The 21,418-nt window shown below is 40.6% G+C and overlaps 2 protein-coding genes across 2 annotated transcripts; one reads left to right on the top strand and one right to left on the bottom strand.

The window, feature by feature from the left end:
• Nucleotides 1-288: 288 nt before the first annotated feature.
• coasy (CoA synthase) lies at nt 289-9,447 on the top strand. Its single transcript, XM_084937585.1, has 10 exons — nt 289-469; nt 3,877-4,624; nt 4,711-4,925; nt 5,710-5,841; nt 6,685-6,874; nt 7,421-7,485; nt 7,607-7,691; nt 8,157-8,254; nt 8,513-8,659; nt 8,759-9,447. Exons 2-10 carry the CDS (start codon nt 3,943-3,945, stop codon nt 8,816-8,818), a joined length of 1,674 nt encoding a protein of 557 aa, XP_084793711.1. The 5' UTR covers nt 289-469; nt 3,877-3,942; the 3' UTR covers nt 8,819-9,447.
• Nucleotides 9,448-9,891: 444 nt separating this feature from the next.
• LOC146381508 (myosin light chain kinase, smooth muscle-like) lies at nt 9,892-19,863 on the bottom strand. Its single transcript, XM_084937584.1, has 18 exons — nt 19,739-19,863; nt 19,118-19,481; nt 18,401-18,547; nt 16,294-16,446; nt 16,061-16,195; nt 15,591-15,635; nt 15,370-15,500; nt 15,118-15,274; nt 14,727-15,035; nt 14,508-14,604; nt 14,206-14,409; nt 13,796-14,013; nt 13,009-13,132; nt 11,983-12,135; nt 11,696-11,825; nt 11,482-11,560; nt 11,168-11,308; nt 9,892-10,945 (listed from the first exon to the last, which is right to left on the bottom strand). Exons 2-18 carry the CDS (start codon nt 19,266-19,268, stop codon nt 10,740-10,742), a joined length of 2,580 nt encoding a protein of 859 aa, XP_084793710.1. The 5' UTR covers nt 19,269-19,481; nt 19,739-19,863; the 3' UTR covers nt 9,892-10,739.
• Between the last annotated feature and the right edge of the window lie 1,555 nt (nt 19,864-21,418).

Raw genomic sequence — 21,418 nt, 5'->3', positions numbered from 1 at the left:
TTTTTAATTAAAAAAAGTTTTTGTAATTATTTAAATAAATAAATATTACAATTTAAAATAAAAATAAAACATGTTTTATAATAAATTTATAAAAATTTATATAATAAATTTATAATAATTTTTTTTAAAATAAATAAATACCTAAAGCAGTGAAATACCTTTAATTTTTTAGAGTTCACGGCTGAAAAAAATCGTTTCCTTGGTCACTTGACCGCGGCTTCTTTTCAACGGCTCTGTAGCTCTTCATCCAATCAAGTGGCCAGGAGCTATCACGTGATTACAAAATCCCGTTCACGTGCGAGTGACTTCCACTAGTGGGTTCTTAGCAGTTTGCACAGGGCTGAACGGGAATAGGCAGCTTTTCGTTTAAAAGTGACAGATAAACGAGCTCTCCAGTAAATATGCGGCTCCACATCAGTACGGCTCGACTCTGACGCTCTTCACAGCGCTTTAGATCTGCTACCTACAGGTAAGCTGCTGTTAAGACAGTCAGCCTGACTGTCAGTTGGGAACGTTTTTGGTTTTTTTTGGCTCTGGCTGCATGTACAGGCCGTACCAAACGTCTGGAAAAACATAGTTGCTATTGCGATATCTTAGGATCGTGCAGAGTATGGTTGCCATTACTAATATGGTGAAAGCGTAGGTATTTTATATTTATCCTGCTTTTCTGCCACTTTTTGCAGCCTGTGCTGCTATAGTGTTGCATCTAGCTAGCTAGCTTCGAACACAGATTGGACTTGTGATTAACAGAAGTTAATCACAAATCCAACTATATACAGATAGAAAATAACCTCAGACAGTTGCTGTAGCCAGCTCGCTGCAGTCACATTGGCTTAACATAGAACAACTTTAAGCCTTAGATGCATTAGTGGGTCACAAATGACCCGGTCAGGATGTTTTCTTGCAATATCTAATTAATGACAAGTTGTTTGCATTCCATGTTCCAGCTATTCCTCAAAAACATGTTTTTAATGTCATGCCATTTACATTTTTAAATGGCCTTTTAAACATTTTTACAAAATTGTCATTGTTGTATTACTACTCCAAACTTCCATAAGTGATTCAAAAATGATCTGCATTCATTTCCAATGGAATTTTAATGGAATCTTTTGATTGTTATCAACTGTTACTGTCAGGAATATATATTTTCGTGGGCCGCTAGAGTATGACCACTTAGGAAGATTATTTTTCACAGCAAGAATTAACAAACGGTATTCATTCATCATTCAGACAGTGTTCATCACCAGTGATTGTGCCACCCTAGATGGTCAACTTGTGGCATTCAGGGGGAGACAAAATTTCCATAATAGATGCCAAACAAGCCCGTCAAGTATGGCCTGAAAATCTTTTGCATTTGTGATGCCGACATCTGCAATATAATATTTGGAATAATTTACATGGTGAAAGAAGTGCAGAAAAAGCTGAGGGAAAACGTTGTCCACGGGTTGTGGAGTAGACTCAGAAACACAAGACACAACTTCACTACAGATGACTTTTTCTCCAGTGTGCCTCTTGCACAGTGTCTACTGGAGACACAATTGTGGGAACTACAATAGGACAAGGCAGACATCTTTCCATCCTTCCTCATCCTGGGAAGTTTACAACACAGAGGTTGGATTCAATGGCAGCCTTACCATAGTCGGCTATGTCAGAAAGAAAAGGGCGACTGTTGTACTCCTCAGCACAATGTATTGTAACAAAGTGTTGGATTAAAATACCAGAAAGGGGAGGGGGAAACATATAATTTATCACATTCTACAACAAGCCAAAGGAAGTATAGATACCATGGACCAGATGGTTGGCACGTACACCTGCAAGTGTGGTACAACTTGACATTACCATCCTGAATGGCTACACCTTTTTCACAGCTCAGCACCCTGAATTCAAGAACGGAATTATCAATCATCAGTCTTTCTCACTGAGCTCTTAAAGAAGCTTGCCACACCACATATGCGTATTCAACTCAAAGGTTCCCCCCAACTGCAAACCCCAATCACTGAGGCAATAGGAAGGTTTGAGGCCACAGGAAAAAAGCAGACAACAAGATTTCAGATCCAACTGATGAAGATCTTAAAGTCAGCAGTCGGCGTAGGAAGTGTAATGTACCTGTGTGGAAGGATTATAACCAGAAACAAGTGTTAGAAACTGTGTATTAGTGCCTTGTGTGATCGGTCACTTTCTGGAGGTGGTTCATTGTCTGTCTAGTCATGTCGCTTGTGGGTGCAATGATCACCAGCAGCTTTGGCTGTTGACCCAAATGGGATTTGTTGCACAGACACAATGTCTCAGTTTTAAACTGTTACAGAGTAACTGCTGAGAAGCAGCCTCAACTGAAGTGAGGGTTTTTAAGTAACTCTTGTCAGAGCTTGTAAATCATTCCATTATTGCAACTCATTGCACCAGGTAAACACAACCGAGGACATAGCACGGGTGTTGATAATGTTATCTGCAGTTGAAACACTGTCTGACTGCTCCCCAATTTTTAGCCATAGCATGTATCAGTAATTCCAAGCCATCCAACATGCTTACAGCAACAACAAATGGGACACAAATAGTGTCAACATTGTCTAAAGATGTAAAGGACTGCTAAGAGGACCACCCTCAGCACCAGTCTTTCTCTAACATCTGACACAAGGCCATATAAAGGAAGCCTTGCCTGGTACATTTTTACTTAATTATCAGAGGATTGTATTGTTTTGTTGTAAATGCTGACTTTCATAAAATTTATGAACTATTAAAAGCAAAATGTACACTTTAAACAAGATAGTACAAGTAAAAACTATCCAGGTGTCATAAGGGGGAGTTGTAAAGTTTGATGGTCACAGGTAGATATGTTCTGTGGTGTCTTTTGCAAAACATGCTTCTGTGGTGACAGCATTAGATGGAGAGGGTGTGAAGGATTGTCCAGTACTGATCATAACTTGGACAGTAGCTTCCTTTCTGAGACCTCTGTCAAAGAATCAAGCTCCACACCCACAGTGTTACAGGCCTTGTGGATCGGTTTATTGAATCTGTTGTTACATTTAAACTTGCATTCTTTGAGGTTTTTTTTTTTTTAACTTTATTTTTACTTTTTTCTCCTGTTTTCAATTGAAATCTTTCCCCAATAAAGATGGCATTTGACAACCTCCTCTGAACCCTTAATGACGAGTTTTGGCTTCTCAGTATATCTCAATAAAAACGTGGTTTGATTTCTATTAGAATGGTTTCCAAGTTTTTCTAAGGGTAGCTGCATAGGCAGAAACTACCCATGCCAACTTCTGATGCAAACCCAGTCATTTTTGTTCCTTAAGCAGCCTGAAAAATGACAGAAACTGTGCTGTCCAGTTAAGCTTTCAATGGATAAAAGGTTAACTGTGCTGCTGCTTTTGTATAAGCTAACTCCCTAACTGAGCTATTTGGACTTTGCATATTTATTTTAATTGAGGTATTCTATTTATTTCATGTTTTGATGTAGGTCGTGGTCAGTGTTATGCCCAACTTTTCGGAGAACAAAACCATAAGTTATTTTATGATTTTAAATGCGCCCTGTCTCTTACACTAGTACCAATGTTTAAAACATCAATTTGGAAGAGAGTGACGATTATGGTTACCTCACAGCCTTAAAAGGCTTTTGTTGTCACCTTGCTTGGTGAGTGGACGACTTAGACACCCAACTTTCTTCACAAAGTAGGATTTTTAAATTGATACCATAAGTGTATCAACTGATGAGGAAACAAGGATTAATCATATATTGGTGTAAGTGTACTATAGCTTGAATTTTTTATTTTTTTATTATTATTATTTTTGCTGTAATTTAATTATAACATGGCATTTTTACTTTACAGTCTCAGACAGATTTTTTTTTAACTGTCTTTCTCTTTCCATCCCTTTCAGTGTTTAGCCAACCCCAATCCAGTGACTTCCCTAGGACTGTGAATCTCTGTGACATCCGCAGGTAACATGTCCATGTTCAGCACAGGCATCCTTGTCCTGACGTCTCCTCTCCACACCCTTCCGTTACGCATTGCTCCGGTGCTCAGCTCAGCTGCTCAGCGAGTCGAGCGTACGCTCTATGTCCACCTCCATCCTGGGTTGAATCTGGGAAGTGGGAGCCAGCCTCGGCCAGTTTTCATTCCACCAGCAGTGGACCTGTCTAATCTCATTACCCGCCTGTACAGTAATGCAGCTGATGTGTGCGGGCACTTGGATGTTTGCGTTTTGCTGACTAATGTTCGCACTCAGTCAGTCGCATGCAGCGGAGCCACGACCCCAAACGGGCCCTTTCCCACACCACAGGCTCTGTCTAACTCACCGGAGGTGGTGCTAACAGACTTTGCTCTCCAGGACCCCGGTCAGACCCATCAGGTCACTCAGTGCTTGCAGAGTTACACCGGCCACTGCTATGCCTGTAGACCTGGGCTGCCTTCAGTGCTGCTTCACCCAGAGCTAATGAAATTGCAGGAGGAGGATGTGCCAGAAGCACAGCAAGAAAAGGCAGAGCCGCTGCAGACTTACAATGACGTGGTGGTAGGAGGGACATTTGATCGACTCCATGGGGCCCACAAGACTCTACTTAGTATCTCTTGCCTGCTGGCCAATAGAAGGTTCCTGATTGGCTTGTGTGACCATGCAATGCTTAAAAGTGAGTAGGTGTGTTTCTGAGACTGACATCTCGTATTTCAGTCATATGTTAAAATCCACCTGACATTGTTTTCCTCCTGGTTTCAGAAAAAGTGCTAAAGGAGCTGATCGAGCCCTACTCTGTTCGGGTCCAGAGACTACAGGAGTTCCTCCAAGACGTCAAGCCCTCACTGCAGGTGGAGGTTGTGCCTCTTGATGACCCCTTTGGAGTGTCTATAGTTGACCCCCTGCTGGAGTGCATTGTGGTCAGCGAGGAGACTAGAAAGGGTGGGGAGGCTGTGAACAAGAAACGCATTGAAAATGTAAGTCAGGAAATTGACAGTAAATACTGTTTTGTGTTGAAACTTGAAGATTTTTTTGTAAACAGGTGTGTGTGTGCATGTGTAGCATTTGTTTTTTTTTCTTCTACTTTCCGAATAGCAGATAGCTCTCCATTCCTTCTATTAAAAAAAATAAAATTCCCACAAAGGCCCTTTTGATACTGCTAAATTATTCAGACATATTTATTAATAGTTCTGGTCAAAAGTTCCATCTCAGCCAAATGTTTTTGGTAGCAATCAGCAAGCTTCAGGCTGGATATTTGACTGGTCCTCTTGGCAGATTCGATACAGTTCATTTAAATCGGTTGGTTTCCTGACACAGGCTCTGCTTCTAAGCGTAGTCAAAAAATAATTTACAATAGGGTTCAAGTCTGGGCTTTGGCAATGACATTTCAGAGGGTTAATGTTAGCCTGCTTTATCTATTCCAAGACCAGTTTTAATGTGATGAAAGGGCAACAAGAGACCTTCCAAGCTTGCATCCACAAATCTCCTTCATAGATCTTCACTGAGTTCTTTGGACTTTCATTATTCAGAGTATGGGTCAGTCCAATGAGTGCCGTCAATAGAGTATTATACTGTATTATAGAGGCTTTGTCATGTAACGCACTTAACAGGCTTACTACTCAACTCTTGTAAATTCACCTCAAAGTAGGACAGTACATATTAAGGGCTACAGGATTTTTACTTGCTTCCATTTTCTGATTGTCTCATTTCTACTGCAGGATGTGATATTTCATATTTTGTTCTTTCCACTTTCTAAATCAGGGTCTTCCAGCTCTTGTCCTTCATGAGATCCAGTTGCTCAAGGATGCCCACCACACAGAGATAGAGGAGGAGAAGATCAGCTCCTCCAGTCTGCGTGCTCGTCTCCTGGGGACGCTGCTTACACCACCCAAAGTAGGTTTGTTAGGAGTGTGTATTTTTAGAATTTAGGTGCAAAAACAGCGAGTCCAAACACACTGAAAAAACTTCAGTATAATTGAAGGACCAGTTAGCTGCAGTTATAATAAAACTGTCTCTTATCACCATATTTATTTTATTTTTTTCCAAACTAGGGCATTAATGGGGTTCTGCTCCCATCAAAGGTGTATCACAGGCATGCTACCCTTGATTCAGGTTTTGTTTTTGTTTGTTTTTTTGCAGTGCACAGAAGTGCAAGCCTATAAAAGAACATCTCGTAATCTTTTATTGATTTGGTAAACAAAAGGCGTTATAACTGGACAACGCCCACCAGTGTTGGTTGAGCTCATTCCTATTACATGAAGTTCCTTTTGAAAGAAGTTCAGCTTTCAGTCACGACTAGTAAAAGTTGTGAGAATGTGCTCTGAAGCGTCTTTTTAATCACTCAAAGAAGCAGAGTTAAACCCAACTGGCTGGTGAAGAACAGTGTGACGGCGTCGACCTTTTAACTGTTGTAGCAGGAATTGCGTGATATGGGTGGGAAAATCTGTGGATATTACACAAAGCATCTTTTAAAGTATTTTGTGGGTATCATTAATGTTTTATATTGAAGGTGATATGTTCACACATTTATTGACAGTTAGAAATGAGCAGTGAAATATATTATGTTCAGGAAATTGTATCATCAAGCTCACAAATGAGTGCATTTGGTTTGCCTTGTTCATCTCTGGTATTATAGATTATTTTTTTCAGTGATGAGTATAACTTGTTTTAGGAGCTGATTTTTCTCATTTTATTTGCACATTCTAAACCCTTCATTTCCTGTCTCCTCTATCCCAGGACAACTCCCACCTTCCTCCTCTTCCATATGTGATTGGTCTGACAGGGGGCAGCGGCAGTGGAAAGAGCGCTATCGCTAAGCAGCTGGAGGCCTTTGGTGCAGTTTGGATTGACTGCGACAAACTAGGCCATGAGGTGTACCAACCTGATGCAGCGGCCTACCACAGAGTGCTCGAAGAATTTGGTTCAGGTAGGGACACCTTCACTTGAGGGTATCTTAGTGGAAGGGTCAGACCGTAGTGTTTGTGATACAGTTGATCTGTTCTTGATTGGAAAAAAAGACGATAAGACTTTGCGTTTTTGCTTTCATTTTACTGATTGCTATAATGCACACACTGTAGTCAGCAAAGGTCAGAGTCATGATGTCACTGATTTGATTTTGATGAAAGCTGACTCCTGATTTTTTTTTTTATTTATTTATTTTTGGCTTGCGTTGGTGACCACTGATGAGCTCTCTGTCACGATCACTTTTTGATTGATGAGCGTTTTGAATCCTGTTCAGTTTTTTGTTAACACTGGTATGTAGTGAGTCACACAACTGGCAGCAAGTTATTTATTTTGTCATGTTAACTTGTTTTGCATTCAGAGGAGAATGACCAGAGTGCTGTCATGTCAATATGGACTCTGCACAACACAAGAATTTAGTATACTGACATTAAACAAGATGTTTTCCTGTCAGTGTTAAACTGTATGTTGTGTAAAACTGTGCAATAATAAGTGTCTTTTCCACTTTTAGATATTCTAAGTGAAGATAAAACCATCAACAGGCGTGCTTTAGGAAGAAAAGTCTTTGGAAATCAGGTAGTATGGATAATATTTATTTATTGGATAATATTTCAGCACTTTGCAGAATTGCAGGTAACATGTCAGGTTTCTCTCAGAAACTTACCAGAGATGGGGTTGTTTTTTTTTTCCCCAACAGGTGCGATTAAAAGCCCTAACAGACATTGTGTGGCCTGAAATTGCACTTCTAGTGCAAAAGAGAATCAACCAAGCCAGAGACGAAGGTATAGTATGAAATTAAATGTAATAACTGGCAACTAAACATTGTTGCCGTGCATTCATTTCTTAAATATAAATGCATTTAGGGGGCATTTTACTTTTTTTGGTAGTTCATCAGATATATACAGAATATGTCAGTAATCATTTAATTGGCCTTGCAAATATGATGCTGTTTTTTCGTCTGTTAATTTTTAACAGGGGTTGTGATTAATTCAACTGAGTGACAATTGGACTTTTAGTAAGTTACATCTGCAGTGTAAGGATTAGTGGAAAGATTGTGTACTTGTTCAAATATTTAAGCTTCGTAAATTCTTAAACAAGTGAACTTGTGAGTGAGTAAAAACTTATTTTTGAAACTCGGTAAATGGCTGAAATAGCTGAGTGTAGTGAACATTTAAAGTGGGGAAGCATATTTCTTCTTCCTGTTGTGTTTAGTTTCTAAAGTTAATGTGATTCTTTGCTCTTTGCAGATAAGCAGGTGTGTGTGGTGGATGCAGCAGTTCTTCTGGAGGCCAAATGGCAAAACTTGGTCCACGAGGTCTGGGTCACCATCATCCCAGAGGAGGAGGTAATGAAATTGTCCTCTGCAAAGTTTTCTTTGCAGTTCGTCACATCCGTTTTTTGTTTCTATAACTCCTACAAATCCTAAAGCCAAATTTTTAATTGAAGGTAAATATTTTTATTGTGTAAGGCCTGTGTTTAAAAAACAAAAAACAAAACTGATATACTGTTTTCTTTAGTATATCCACTGGGGGGCGCCAAAGTATAATTTGAAAACTCTACCTAACACGTCTCCCCCCTTCTCTTAATTCCCGTCTTTTCTCAGGCGGTGTTGAGGATAACGGAGCGGGATGGGGTGACCACAGAAGATGCCCTTCGCAGGCTGCAGAGCCAGTGGTCCAACAGCAAACAAGTAGAGCATGCTAATGTGGTACTCAGCACACTGTGGGAGCCAGAGGTCACTCGGAAGCAGGTTAAACACACCTTATCCTTTCAGCATGAAGTCCACGTGACTGCTTTATGAGGAAAAACAGATTTTGCATTAATTTTTACTCCTCTTCTCATTTAAAAGGTGCTGAAAGCTTGGAATCTTCTTCAGAAGAGAATTCAGCAGAAGCATGAAGGACATTAGAATCATATTCGGGGTCGCTACGTCACATCAGCTGTGACTTTGTAAGCATGTGCCAGGCCAGAGACATGTGGACAAATGGTCCTCGTAAGGAATACGCTGCCTTAGAAAGGAGTGTGGGTGGTCACAGGGAAAACCCAAGAAGCTCCCTCACTTCTTTGACCAAGACTCAGTGCCTGATTGAGTATCCACAAGTTTTTAAACTCTAGTTTTATTTCAGTGATGCTTACTTTAAAGATGTAAAGACTCCACAAACATCCCTAACAGACGGCTTCTGGAATTTTTAGTCTAAAATTCCTGTTTGGGATTATTATCGAACACTTGTTGTGTTAGGTGTGATCTTAACTGATGGCCTCTTTTCATCCCAAATTTTATTTTATTTTTTTAAATTGACCGGCATGGTTTACCGACACACCGACTGCAATCTTGCATTAGTCTTTCTCAGCAAATTCAAAAAATTTGGGGCACTTCAGCTGACACTTTGCAGGATTTGTCCACTTTCTATTAATTATTTTTATTTTGTTTCCTTTTTTTCTTTAAAGAACAAAGAAACATAAGGGGAAATGAGTTAATGATACTATGTAACTGTAACTGTTTTCTCTGTCCATGTTATTAAATGATTCATCTTTGAGGTTTTGTATATTTAGGAATTTTTGTCAATCTGAAGAGCAATTATATTTAGTGAAATAAATACAATGGGCACTATAAACATTTCTGAGGATATAAACCTGAAGGATTGCTGTGCAGACTGATGAAGGAGGACATCTGAAATGCATAGGACTACACATTTGGTCTCAGTGGGGGAAGCAAGGTTATAGAAGCTTGTTTCAGCCATTTTTTCACCCTTAAGCCTCCAGGAAGCAGCAAAGTTAACATTTTAATAATAACTAATGGCTGTAAATGTGCATTTACATAACAAATAAATACTTTGCTGTTTTAGCAACACTACATATTACATGGCTTGTTCTGTGATGTCAGAGAAAATGTATATTTTAATTTAGTTTTAAATGTCTTTACTTTTTTGACTGCTATATAAATTTGCATAAAACATTAAATGAAATGTTATCAACCCATAACAAATCTCTCAATTTTCAAGGTGTAGGTTTTAAAGCTCTTGTCACACACAGACGCTTGCATCAATACCAATTAGACAACATTTAAGCTAGCTGCCGAATGCTGCACAGATTCCCACTGACAGATCTGGCATAGATAAAGGTTATCTACAGGGTGTACTGTCGGTTGCACGTTTTGGCATCTGTAGGTCAGTAACTACCTGATGAGTGTTGCTTTTGCTTCCAATGTAAGGGGAGGTATTGTGGCGCACATTGTCCTTTTGGGCAGACCACTGCCATTGGGGAGTGCCAGGAGGAAGGTGTGTTGGTCTGCAAGAATATTTTGGGTAGGTAGTATGAGTAAAAGTAGCTACATGAAAGCCAAGACCAACGTTTTCCTATCAGAACATTGGTTTGTAACATAATTGACGTTTATCGCTTCGTCTGTCGAACACTTTAATGTTGGATAATCAATGCATACATCCTTTGAATGTGAAAAACTTACATTCATGAATTATTTTAGAACATTTATTTCTGAAAAAGTCTGCTTTTTAAATCTTCAGTGTTTAATACATTTTACACAGCTAAATATTGTTTAAATGTACATGTTTTTATGTGATTACAGTCACAGGAGAAAGACAAACATAACCTATCAGTACAACACCTTGTGCATTAGTAGCTGAACACATAAATACAGATTTTCTGAGTGCACTACTAACTACTTTGGCATCTGTACTAAACTTATCCAGCAGACAAGGTAACACACGTGTATTTGCGTTGAAATTACGTGAAATCAGGAGGTCGTGACTGTCCATTCATATGCCGACAAGACAAAAATTCAGCTTGGTCCTTTTTGCAATGAAGAAAAGTTGTTACAGTCGCACTTTCAGTTTGGCAGAGCACATTGCTTCCCCCAGTTTGTTTCTGGCCATGCATACATACACCCCAGAGTCAGAAAACTTCAAATCAGCCAGAACCAGAGAACAGAGCCCCTCTCCATGATGCTCTATGGTCGCTCTGCGAGATTCAGGCACCGGCTTCTCATCGTGAAGCCATTTCACCTCTGGCTGCGGATACCCTAGGATTGGAAAAATATAAATTTACACCAAAAGAATACAAAACAAGACAAAAAATCCTCAAATACAGAGAGCAGATTAATTTATTGTTTGTGCTAATGAATTGTGATGACTGAGGTATTTTTCTAATAATTGAGAAATGTACATGTTTAAAAATAAATGACTACATATATTGATTGTAGGCCTACGTTGTTCTTTGTACATGTGTTAATCTGTTACTCTACCATTGATAACACATGTCAGCTGAGCAGCTGCTCCTACAGGGAGGGTAACGTCCTTCAGGGCCTGTTGGAAATGAGGCTCAATCTGGAGCTGGTTATCCAGCGACCGGATGGCCTCCTCTGCCTCTTGGCTCCAGCTTGGCTCTACATGAGAGTGCGGATGATGTCGATGAATAACAAGGAAACAAGGCTTTACTGATCATAAGAGGCTAAACTTGAAGTGACAGTCTGAAACAGCAACTCATCTGTCACATCCATGTAGATCTAGGACATGGGTGGCTATTGTGTGTATGTGTGTGTCCCTTTATCCGTCTTACCCTCTGAGTTGCCAGCAGAGACTGGGCTGCTGGTGAGGTTAGCCATTCGCTTTAGGGCCAAAACAGCCTTGCCAGTTTTCTAGAAGTTTAAAAGGAAAAATAGAATTGGTTGACCAAACCTTTTGAAAACATGCATTGAGATTATTGAGAACTGATAGGAGTACTTAAAAAAAATACAAAAACGAAAAAAAACAAACCCAAAAAAAACAGGTACCTTCCACTTGCGCTTGGCTAGAAAATGCCTCATCTTCTCCTTATTGAGGGACTTGGTGGGCCTGCGGTTTAGAGGGGTGAAAGAGGCCATCCAACTATGGGCAAGCGCCTCGGTACATGACAGCCTGCGTCTAGAGTCGAAGTGGATGGAGATAAAGGAGCAAGTGTATGTGGTTGCTGAAATGTCTGTGATATTCATATTCACAGTTGGTCAGACGGTTTAGTAGTACTTAATTTATTGAACTACAAATGGATGTTTCTGATGGGGAAAGGCAAAGGCATTCAAACCTCCGGTCCTTTTGCAGCAGGGAACTGATAAAGTCTTTAGCTTGGTCAGAGATGTCCTCAAAACTCTCTGGGTCAAATTCGTAGCTGGCAGCAGTGACGAGAGCAAGAGTTTCAGCATCGCTGTTTCCCTGGAAGGGTGATTCTCCACTGAGTCTAGACAAGGATAAACATTATGAAAGCAAATAAGCTCCCACAGAAATTACACATCCTCATTTGAGGCTCCATTACCCAAAAATTGTATTATATTGTTGCACCCCCTTCTGCCTGCAGAGCTTCCCTAATTCTTTGAGGCATACATTCAACAAGGTGTTGGAAATATTCCTCAGATCTTGGTCCATATTGACATGACAGCATCACAGAGTTTCTGTAGATTTGTTGGCTGCACATCCGTGATGTAACTTTACTCTTCCAACACAAGGTGCTCTATTGAATTGAGATCTGGTGGCTATGGAGGCCGTTTGAGTACAATGAGCTCATCGTCTTGTTCAAGGAACCAGTTTCAGGTTTATTCAGGGTGTGAAGGATGAACATCTGAAGTAATGGGTAGACTGTGATGTGCAGTTGGTATGAAGGCGCCCTCCACACTATCACAGCACCAGCCTGATGTATTGATACAAGACAGGATGGATCAATACTTTCATGTGAATGTTGCAGTAAAAAATAAGATCGCATCAGGCAATGTTTTTCTAATTTTTTGGTGACACTGTGCAAATTGTACCTCAGGTTTTTTGCACTTAGCTGGTAGGAATGGTACTCAGTGTTGTTTTCTGCCACTGTAGCTCATCTGCTTCAAGGCAGATACATTCATATCGTTTTTCCATTCATTCTTGTTGGGCTCACACCAAGGAAGCAACAGTAGATGGCTCACTGATGCCACTAGACTCAATTGTAGAAGAATGTATAACGGCACCAGGATGCCAGGAACATGTGTACATTGTCCCTTTGAAATAAATTTAACTGACACAAACATAAAATCGGTGTTCTGCGTCCAAGTCTGTTATTGTGGTTCACTGCAGTTTTACTTACAAGATGAAGCAGATAACTCCAATGCTCCACATATCAGTTTCCAGGCCCACAGGCTCATAGCTGATAACCTCAGGGGCCACAAACTCCGGCGTGCCATGCATCACCATCAGCGACTTACCCTCCTCTGAAGAAGACAAGAGATTTTCAGAATGTCACTCTCAAATTTATCTTACGATTAGAAGATGACCTGCTCTACCTCCTGAGCTACATCGACAGAGCTGCAGATGATATTTGTTTCTTTTAACTTATTTACAGAAGGCTCTAATCACCTCTAAACAGACCACCCACTCTGGAGCTGCTGCATCTGGAGAAAAACGCTGAAATTTCCCGCATGAATTCGCTCCACATGCCTTGATACCTTTACTGAGTTAAAGTAGCAGCTCGGTAATTATCTATTTAAAGACCTGTAGGGATGTGACATGCATTGTAGATCTCTAGGAATTTAGACACTCCCTGATGTTATCTTCATGCATGCATGCTGTGTTATTCTTCTTGCGTTTTCAAACTCAAAAATGGCAAAGTTCAAGAGGTTGAAAGCGTACGAAGATACATTTATGAGTAGAAAACTCTGTCAGGAATGATGAAAAACCTTTAGCGGTGGCATTCTTTCATCCAAATTGAAACATCTGGTCTGGTCTTCAGCACTATGTGCAATATGTGTCTTAAGAGTATAAACAAGGCCTTCCCCTTTTGAACTGTGCACTGATAATGATATACCAACCAGTTATGCAAGTTTTTTTTCTTTCTGTACCTAGTAGGACATTTCAAAATCTAGTATCAAACTCACCCAGTTCAGTAGCCAAACCAAAGTCGATGATTTTGATGCGGGTACCAGTTGTATCCACACAGACGATGTTCTCTGGTTTGAGGTCCAGATGAATGATATTCTGTTTGTGAACATACTGCATGCCCTCCAGGATCTGCTGCATGTAGCGGGCACTGGTGGGCTCTGTGTGCTCAAAGTTTTCATCCACGATGCGTTCAAAGAGCTCTCCACCTGCGATGCTAGGCAGGCAAATAACCATTCAGGGGCATGCAATGGTATGTGACCATCAAATCTGAACTTCTAATAGATGTAATGCATTTAACCTCTCGTATAAAGACCTTCTACCACCACAAATCCCCTAGTGATATCTTTAAATGGAGTGTACCCACTACAATAGAAAGGTTTGCTTTTACTAAACTAAGATGACTTACTACTCCATGACCATGACCATCTCTGAACGACTATCATATGCAGCCAGACACTGCACGAGTTTTGGATGGTGAAGCTTGTTCATTAGTTCAATCTCTTTGCGAGCCGCTTTCCTCTCTTTCATGGTCCGAGCTCTGTAGAACTTCCCCGCACACTCCTGACCCATCTCTTTTTGGGTTATCCGGTACACCTCACCAAATTTTCCTCTGGAAATGTGAACATTTAAAACAAAAACATTAAGGGAGGATTCTAATTCCTCAAGACTAAAAGTTTTAGATATGGATGCACAGTTAGAGATGCTTACACTCCCAGCTTCTCATGCACGTTGTAGTGGTCCCTGACTTTATTTTGGGTGTCAGGGGTCACAATGACGTATGACTCAGGCTCCGCTTTCCTTTGCTCTTTTAACACAAATAAAAGAAATGACAAAAAAGACATCTCACAACCGGTACCACCAAAATACTACTTAGGAAATAAAAACAAAATCAAATTCTGCTAAAAATCATGCAGATATTGTACTCACTGGCAGTTGCCATCTTGACACAACCAGACTCCTGACTCGGTTCACTGATTCCTGCAGAGTTATAAGCCCTGATTCGGAAGCGGTAACGTCCCAGAGGCTCCAGTCCTGACTGGACGTGGTAGGATGTGTTCTTACAACGACTTAATTCAGTCCAGCTCTCAGATTTGTCCGAGCCCTCCTCACAGACCTCCAAGATGTACCCCAAAATTGTCGTGCCGCCGTCGTAGTTGGGGCCAGACCAGGACAGAACCAGGGACTGAGTGGATAGCTGGGAAACAACAGGCTGGGATGCTGGCGGATTGGGTCGGTCTGAGGAGAAATTTAACATTTTCGAGAAATTGCCAATATCCAAAGTCTCTCTGTGGGCATTCGTGTCAGGAATTTATCTCACCTACAACACTGAGAGAGATGGTGTGCTGAGCAGAGCCTGCTCTGTTGCGTACAATGACTGTGTAGGAGCCTGCGTCCTTGGGATCAGCATGAAAAATCTGCACGCTGCTATGATTTGGCGTGGTCCTGACTGACATCTGCTGTCCTCCGAGTATAGCCTGGAGTCAGAGACGGGCAGAAGTGTAAGTTAAGACTAAGGTAAAATTATGGATAAAATGTTAAAAAAAAAAAACAACCAGTCTAACATTCTTACCTTATCCCTGTTGTAAATCCAGCAGGAAGCTACAGGGAGAGAGCTGGACTTGAACTCGCAGCGCAGTAGGGCCTGCTCAGCTACTCGAACCTCCACCTGCTCTGGTGGGTCTACAAACTCCACAGGAGGCCCTGAAGAAAAGCAGAGCTAGTTTGTGTCCAAGAAAAAAATAATAATAAAGCCTGAGCTAAGTGCTGTTCAGTACATAATGTGGTTCCTACCTTTACTGGTTGGTACCTGGTTTTGAAGACTGATTTCTCTAAAATCTGTGGAGATTGAGGAAGTAGATTGGATTTACAGGTGTGCTATCATGTGAGAATTTTAAAAAGGAACTAACCAATGGCAGTGAAGCAGTCATGTTTGGTTGAACTGGCAAACAAGATTTTTTTGTATAGTTGTAAATAAGCACATGCCAGAAATGGGATAGACTGCAACAGTTCTTACTTACAGCCTGCTTAAAACTGAAATTTAAAAACCAAACACACAACATTTTGTTTGTTTTGTCGGCATGCATGTTTCCTCTTCCCTGCCCTCTATTATCATGAGCATATTTGCTATAAATTTGCATTATTTTCACAGGATTAATAGCATTCATGGCAGGAATAAAAGCAGAACAATTGGGAATTTTAATGCGTGTGTAACATTAAAAAGATTTTAAGGAAGTTAAACAAGTGGTCATCATTGAGCCTACCATTGTCCCTTTCTTCTCTGCTTTGCCTTGCCCCTGCCGAAACTGGGAACAATTCAGCGTTTTCATGCGACACAGCCTTGAATGTGACCTCACTGCGCAGCTCACGGTTGATTGTTCCGGGAATTTCCTTTGTTGCTGTTTCATTGTTAACAGAGTGAATCAGGCTCACTGTAAACAGATCATTTCTATGCTGCTGTGCTGATTATTAGTGGCTTTACTGGACTTGATGTTACCTGTGACATGTAACAGAGCAGTGTTCGACTTTTTTCCTGCAGGATTCTCAGCTATGCAGGTGTACCTCCCGGCATTTTTAGGTGAGCACCGGGTCAGGCTCAGACATGCAGCACCGTTTTCGAAGGAAATGTTACTCGAACGCAGTTTCTCACCTAAACATGAACAAGTATGGTTTTATTACAGTTGTACTGAAATGCTTGAACTAATTATTATATAATTGCTTTAGTTAACAGACCTCATAGTATCATGTTATCTCAACAGACCTCTCTGCTTTCAGACTGCTGGCTTCCATGTGGGTCTTAGAGTTTCCAAAAGTAGAATGGGAGCCAGAGACACATTTAGGAGACAAACTCCCACTCTACTTTTAAGATTAGACACAAAACTTTCCGTGTTGATAAAACTTACAGTTAGAGCTGGATCAGGTGACTCCAAATTACCCTTTACTTATGCCAAGAGATGGTTTTCTTCTCCACACAATTCACTCCCCACATGTTTATGTACCACTGTCTAACTCTGTCGTTCTTCTATCTGACCATCCCTCTCTGTTTTGGGTGATATTTGAAATAAGTGTTGTATTTTCCTTTCTTAATATTTCTAGCCAATCTGTAGACTCTTCTTCAGGGCCTAAATCACTTTCGCTTTTTATGTCTGCTGGTGTTTTCTTAGATTTTGGGGGGATTTACCAGAAATTCTAGACAAACCACTCTAGTGAAATGCACGGCTGTTACATGAGTCATACAGTACTGCGAAAAAGTGTCAAGCCACCCCTCATTTCTTTATATTTTGCTTCCAAGAAGCTGTATTTTCTTGAAATTGTTTTCTAGAGTGATCTTGTGGAATAGTTCTCCAGGCTTCCTGAAGGTCTTTCAAATCTTTTACTTACTTGCTTTTCTGACATGAGACTCATTGCACGACTGAGTCAGTCAAGTCCTTGCACCTGACCATTTTCAAAAGAATAGAAAAGAAGAAATGGCAATTCTACACAACTATCCATCTCATATGAAAAGGATGTTACAAATCAAGTTCTCGGGGGAAAAAAATCCAGCAAAGCCCCGGCACAGGACCGAAGAGGGCATCTCGCCTTTCAAATGATCCACCTAGTGTTCACTAATGTCTCATCAGACATGGTCTCAGTGGAAGTGTGGCTGTCAAGAAGCCAAATTGTGAAGTTACACAAATTACACAAGAAATGGACACAAAATCAAGAAATCTTATCTAGTGATGAATCCAAATTTGAAATGTTTGGTTCAAAGCATGGTCAGTATGTATGGAGATAAGAAGAGAGATACAACTGTGAGTGTCTACAGCATGGTTGAGGCTCTGCTGTGGTTTTGGGCTGCATTTCAGCCAGCAGTGGTGAAAATCCTGTCAAAATTGATGGAATAATGTATGCAGAAATGTACCATCAGATTTTGATCCATCATGCAATATCGTCTAGAAAGCACTTGATTGGTGACAACTTCATTTTTTGGCGTGACAATGATCCCAAACACACTGCCAAGCAAACATGCCCATGATGGCCCACACAGGGCCCCAAGGTTTGCTGAATAGAAAACACACAATGGAACACTATTCATCATAGATCATCAGTCTATCAGTCTCCCCAGAGCCTGGACCTCAACATTATTGTAGCAGTGCGGCATCATCTTAACAGAGAACAGAACAAAAGGCAGCCAACATCCAAAGAAGAGCTTTGAATGTCCTTCAGGAAGCCCGGAGAACTATTCCTGAAGACTGCTTAAAGCTATAACAAGAATGCTGTGTTAAAGAATAAAAGTGAAAACTTTCCCCTTACTTACTGTATACTGTATGTTTGCATGTTTCACTAAATCACTGCACCTATTTCGAGGGGTGGCTCAATACTTTCCACAGAACAGCAGTATATAAAGTCAATAATTATCAATCAGCAATCAATTCAAAAGGCTGATCATGCAGTATTTTGTGCGTTTCCAGTGTTTGTACCAATGTTGTATAAAAATACAGCAAATTCCTGCATTCCAGATTACAGTAAATAACTGTAATTTATATAGTAAGATTACTGTAAAAGTTACAATAACCTGGACTTGAATAAAGTACAACATCTCCTACATGTAATCAGTCACTTACCATTGTATAGCCAGGAAATGCTCATCGGTTGGCTCCCTGTGATAACACCTTTAAAGGCAGCATCACTTCCTGCACAGACAGTACAGTCTCTGAGTGGCTCTTCAAAGCGAGGTGCTTCCAAACTCTGAGCTTGTGCCTGTTTGGCATCTTTACAAAGAAAAAGGTGAAAGACAAAGGGTTTAGTTTTCACATATTTTTGCTTGTCACTGACCCAATCAGAACAGGGCATCTTATCAAACCCTAAATCACTGCCTCATGTTTTGTGTGTGTGTGTGTGTGTGTGTTGCCAAAAATGTATTTGAAGATCACTATCTTCCACTGAGTCTCAGTTCATATGCTGTTTGAGTAATAAACACATGTTACAGCTGTGAGCGGTGGGGAATTTGATGTCGTGTTTTTAAAAAAATGCATTTGCAGTTGTTTATTTTGGTGTTGGAATGTCCAGCAGAGTGGGAAATGGGTGGCTGCCAGTGGATGGAGGACTGCCATCAGACTGTGTGTGTGAGTGTACATTAGGGGGATGAGGGGAGGGGGTGGCGGGCTGTTTAGCTCTACAGCTCTACAGTTTACAAAGTAGAGCTTCTTCCTGTCCTTTGCAGCGCTCTGTGACAGTTTTAGTTAAAACACAGACAAAAGGGGTGCACCCGGTGAGACATGTTCTATTTTTTAGTTCAAATGCACTAAAGTTAACATTTCACATCTTTTTCAAGGCCTTACCTGATGCAGATGAAAATCTCAGTTTGTTGTTTCCCACCAACTTCCTCTTAATGTTACCCAGTCCATTCTCTTTCTGATGCTTCGGTTGAGGCTTGAGGGCAAATCGTAAGGTGGACACAAAAGTCTTTGGTGCCTTCCCATCTTGGTCCATCTTTGATTTCAGATGATAGCAAGTCAGCAGCTGTAGATCAGGCACTCATCTGTTAGGCCTCCTCTTCTTCTCTTAGTTGCGGTTAGGCTCGCTCCATCTAGAATCCTTGTGTGAATCTGATGTGTTGCATGCTCACCCTGTCTGCATTCACACATCCTTTGAGATGCAAACAGGAGGAGCCACTGCTTTCCTCTGAAATCACTGCCTCCCCCTCTGCCCCAAAGTTCACAGGAAAAAGGTCAGTTTTATCAGACGGATAATTAGAAGCACACATGTCCAGCCCCCACTGACCCTCTGCACCGAGAACAGAAGGAAAGACAGAAACACATGTGACAGAAAACAAAGGAGGCACTAAGAGAGGTTAGGAAATGTGTGGGAGGAAGAAAACACTCAAGCTGAAGAGAAAAAGAACGCAATAAGGTGAGGATTAAAAGCAACACACACCAAAGGAGAGTAAAAAAAACACTTACCTGCATGAATATAAATAGTATTTCTTCTCAAACCATGAGTATAGTTCCCACAGTCAACTTCCTTGAGCCATTTTACTCTCTTATATTTCCCCGCGGAGCCACACCGCCAGAGCCCCCGCAGGAATCAAGAAGAGCCAGTAGGACAGCTTTTTCTACTGTGCATTCACTCAGGTGAGCAGCACACAACATTGAAACATGTCACTGAAGTGAATCTCTGTAACTGTGGGTTTGTGGGGTTGACTTTCTTTTACAGAAAGTAGAGACGGGTGACCATGTGACCACACTGAGCACCACTTGTAAATGAGACACCTTTAATTCTATATGGGAAAGCTGCTGGTTGGGTGTGTCTCCAAGGTGTGCTTTCATTTCTCTATTGTTGAACAGTTACCAGCTATAGACTGGTTTTCTCTGGTCTACCTTACAGCCATGTGAAGCTCGTTTAAATGCCTTCAGGGCTTTCTTTTCTTTCTGATACTACTCTGAAAGTGTATCTTATTATTGAGGGTACTAACCTATACTTGTGTTTAATTTAAAATTCTGAGACCAAAAATGATTCATATTATAGTAGATGTTAATACAATTTCTATAAAAAAGTAATATTCTTATGTAAGTGCAAAAACCTTATGAACCCATCTAGATGACCCAAATACTGATACATAATTGTGCATGTGCAGTGCTGCTACTTAGAGAGTCCTGCTGCAGATTTTATAGCGCTATAGGGACCTGATCTCTACTGTACATCATCAAGAGCTGTTGTGTGCTCACATAAAACCGGTTATGTAAACCGGTTGATGCTGACCTAATTGTGGCTGAATGATTATCAGAACAAGCAACAAATTCTTCTTCTGCCTTGCATTCAACACCAACAACAGGTTGAGCAACAGCCTATCGACATGCATCAAACGAACCCCTATAATGTGTTTTTCTTCTTCCGTGCAAGAATGTAAGGAAACGATTACACGGGCTGGTATTTGTAAGTGTTCCCATATGGCTGAGGCGCACAGTTTACATCAGACTGCGGACAAATCTCCACTGCTCAAAGCATACAGATTGATGGAGCAGACCCATGAATGATTAACAGGGTACTGATGGTGACAAAGGGCAGGTACTGGAATGCAATGCATCAGTTTTACAATTCTTACAATATCTTAAAATGTATGTAGATGCTGTGCTTTTCTCTAAAATCTAAAGATAAAAACAGAAAATACACCATGCATGAAGAGAAGTTTCTGTCTTTCTTAATCGAATCTCATATTATTTAGAAATAAACCATATGTGATCAAAAAGAAACTGTTTAATGCAATCAGCACATGCGCTTTATGGATCCATCTACTATAGGATAACATCATTATTGTACAAAATACAGTTAGCTCGATAATTTGCAGGACAAAAGACATAATTTTGTAATTTAACCTCAGTGGATTTTAACTCAAGCAGTCAATGTGCAGTTTGAAGTGCAGACTTCAGATTTATGTAACCCTCCCAAAATCAATATATTAAGGATTTAAAAAAAAAATGCTGTGTTTTTTTCCCTTGAGATGCTCAGTTAGGCCTTTACTGCAGCCACCTTCAGCTGCTGCTTGGTTGTGAGTCTTCATGCATTCAGTTGTGTGTTTAATAACTGAAACACATGCTCTGCTGGGTTGAGATCAGGTGACTGACTTGGGCATTGAAGAATGT

This window comes from Perissodus microlepis, chromosome 8 (genome assembly GCF_051167445.1).
Source record: "Perissodus microlepis isolate ML-2025 ecotype Zambia chromosome 8, ASM5116744v1, whole genome shotgun sequence".
Lineage (NCBI taxonomy): Eukaryota > Metazoa > Chordata > Actinopteri > Cichliformes > Cichlidae > Perissodus > Perissodus microlepis.
This window is presented reverse-complemented; position numbering and strand designations above follow the sequence as displayed.

Bases quoted from the DNA above. Each gene is read 5' to 3' on its own strand.
- coasy (XM_084937585.1), top strand. From the start codon at position 3,943: ATGTCCATGTTCAGCACAGGCATCCTTGTCCTGACGTCTCCTCTCCAC. The intron at 6,875-7,420 runs GTAGGGACACCT...TTCCACTTTTAG, and splicing joins GCTCGAAGAATTTGGTTCAG to ATATTCTAAGTGAAGATAAA. The intron at 8,255-8,512 runs GTAATGAAATTG...GTCTTTTCTCAG, and splicing joins CCATCATCCCAGAGGAGGAG to GCGGTGTTGAGGATAACGGA.
- LOC146381508 (XM_084937584.1), bottom strand. From the start codon at position 19,268: ATGGACCAAGATGGGAAGGCACCAAAGACTTTTGTGTCCACCTTACGA. The intron at 16,196-16,293 runs GTAACATCAAGT...ACAATGAAACAG, and splicing joins TGCTCTGTTACATGTCACAG to CAACAAAGGAAATTCCCGGA. The intron at 13,133-13,795 runs GTGAGTTTGATA...TGTCTTCTTCAG, and splicing joins TGGTTTGGCTACTGAACTGG to AGGAGGGTAAGTCGCTGATG.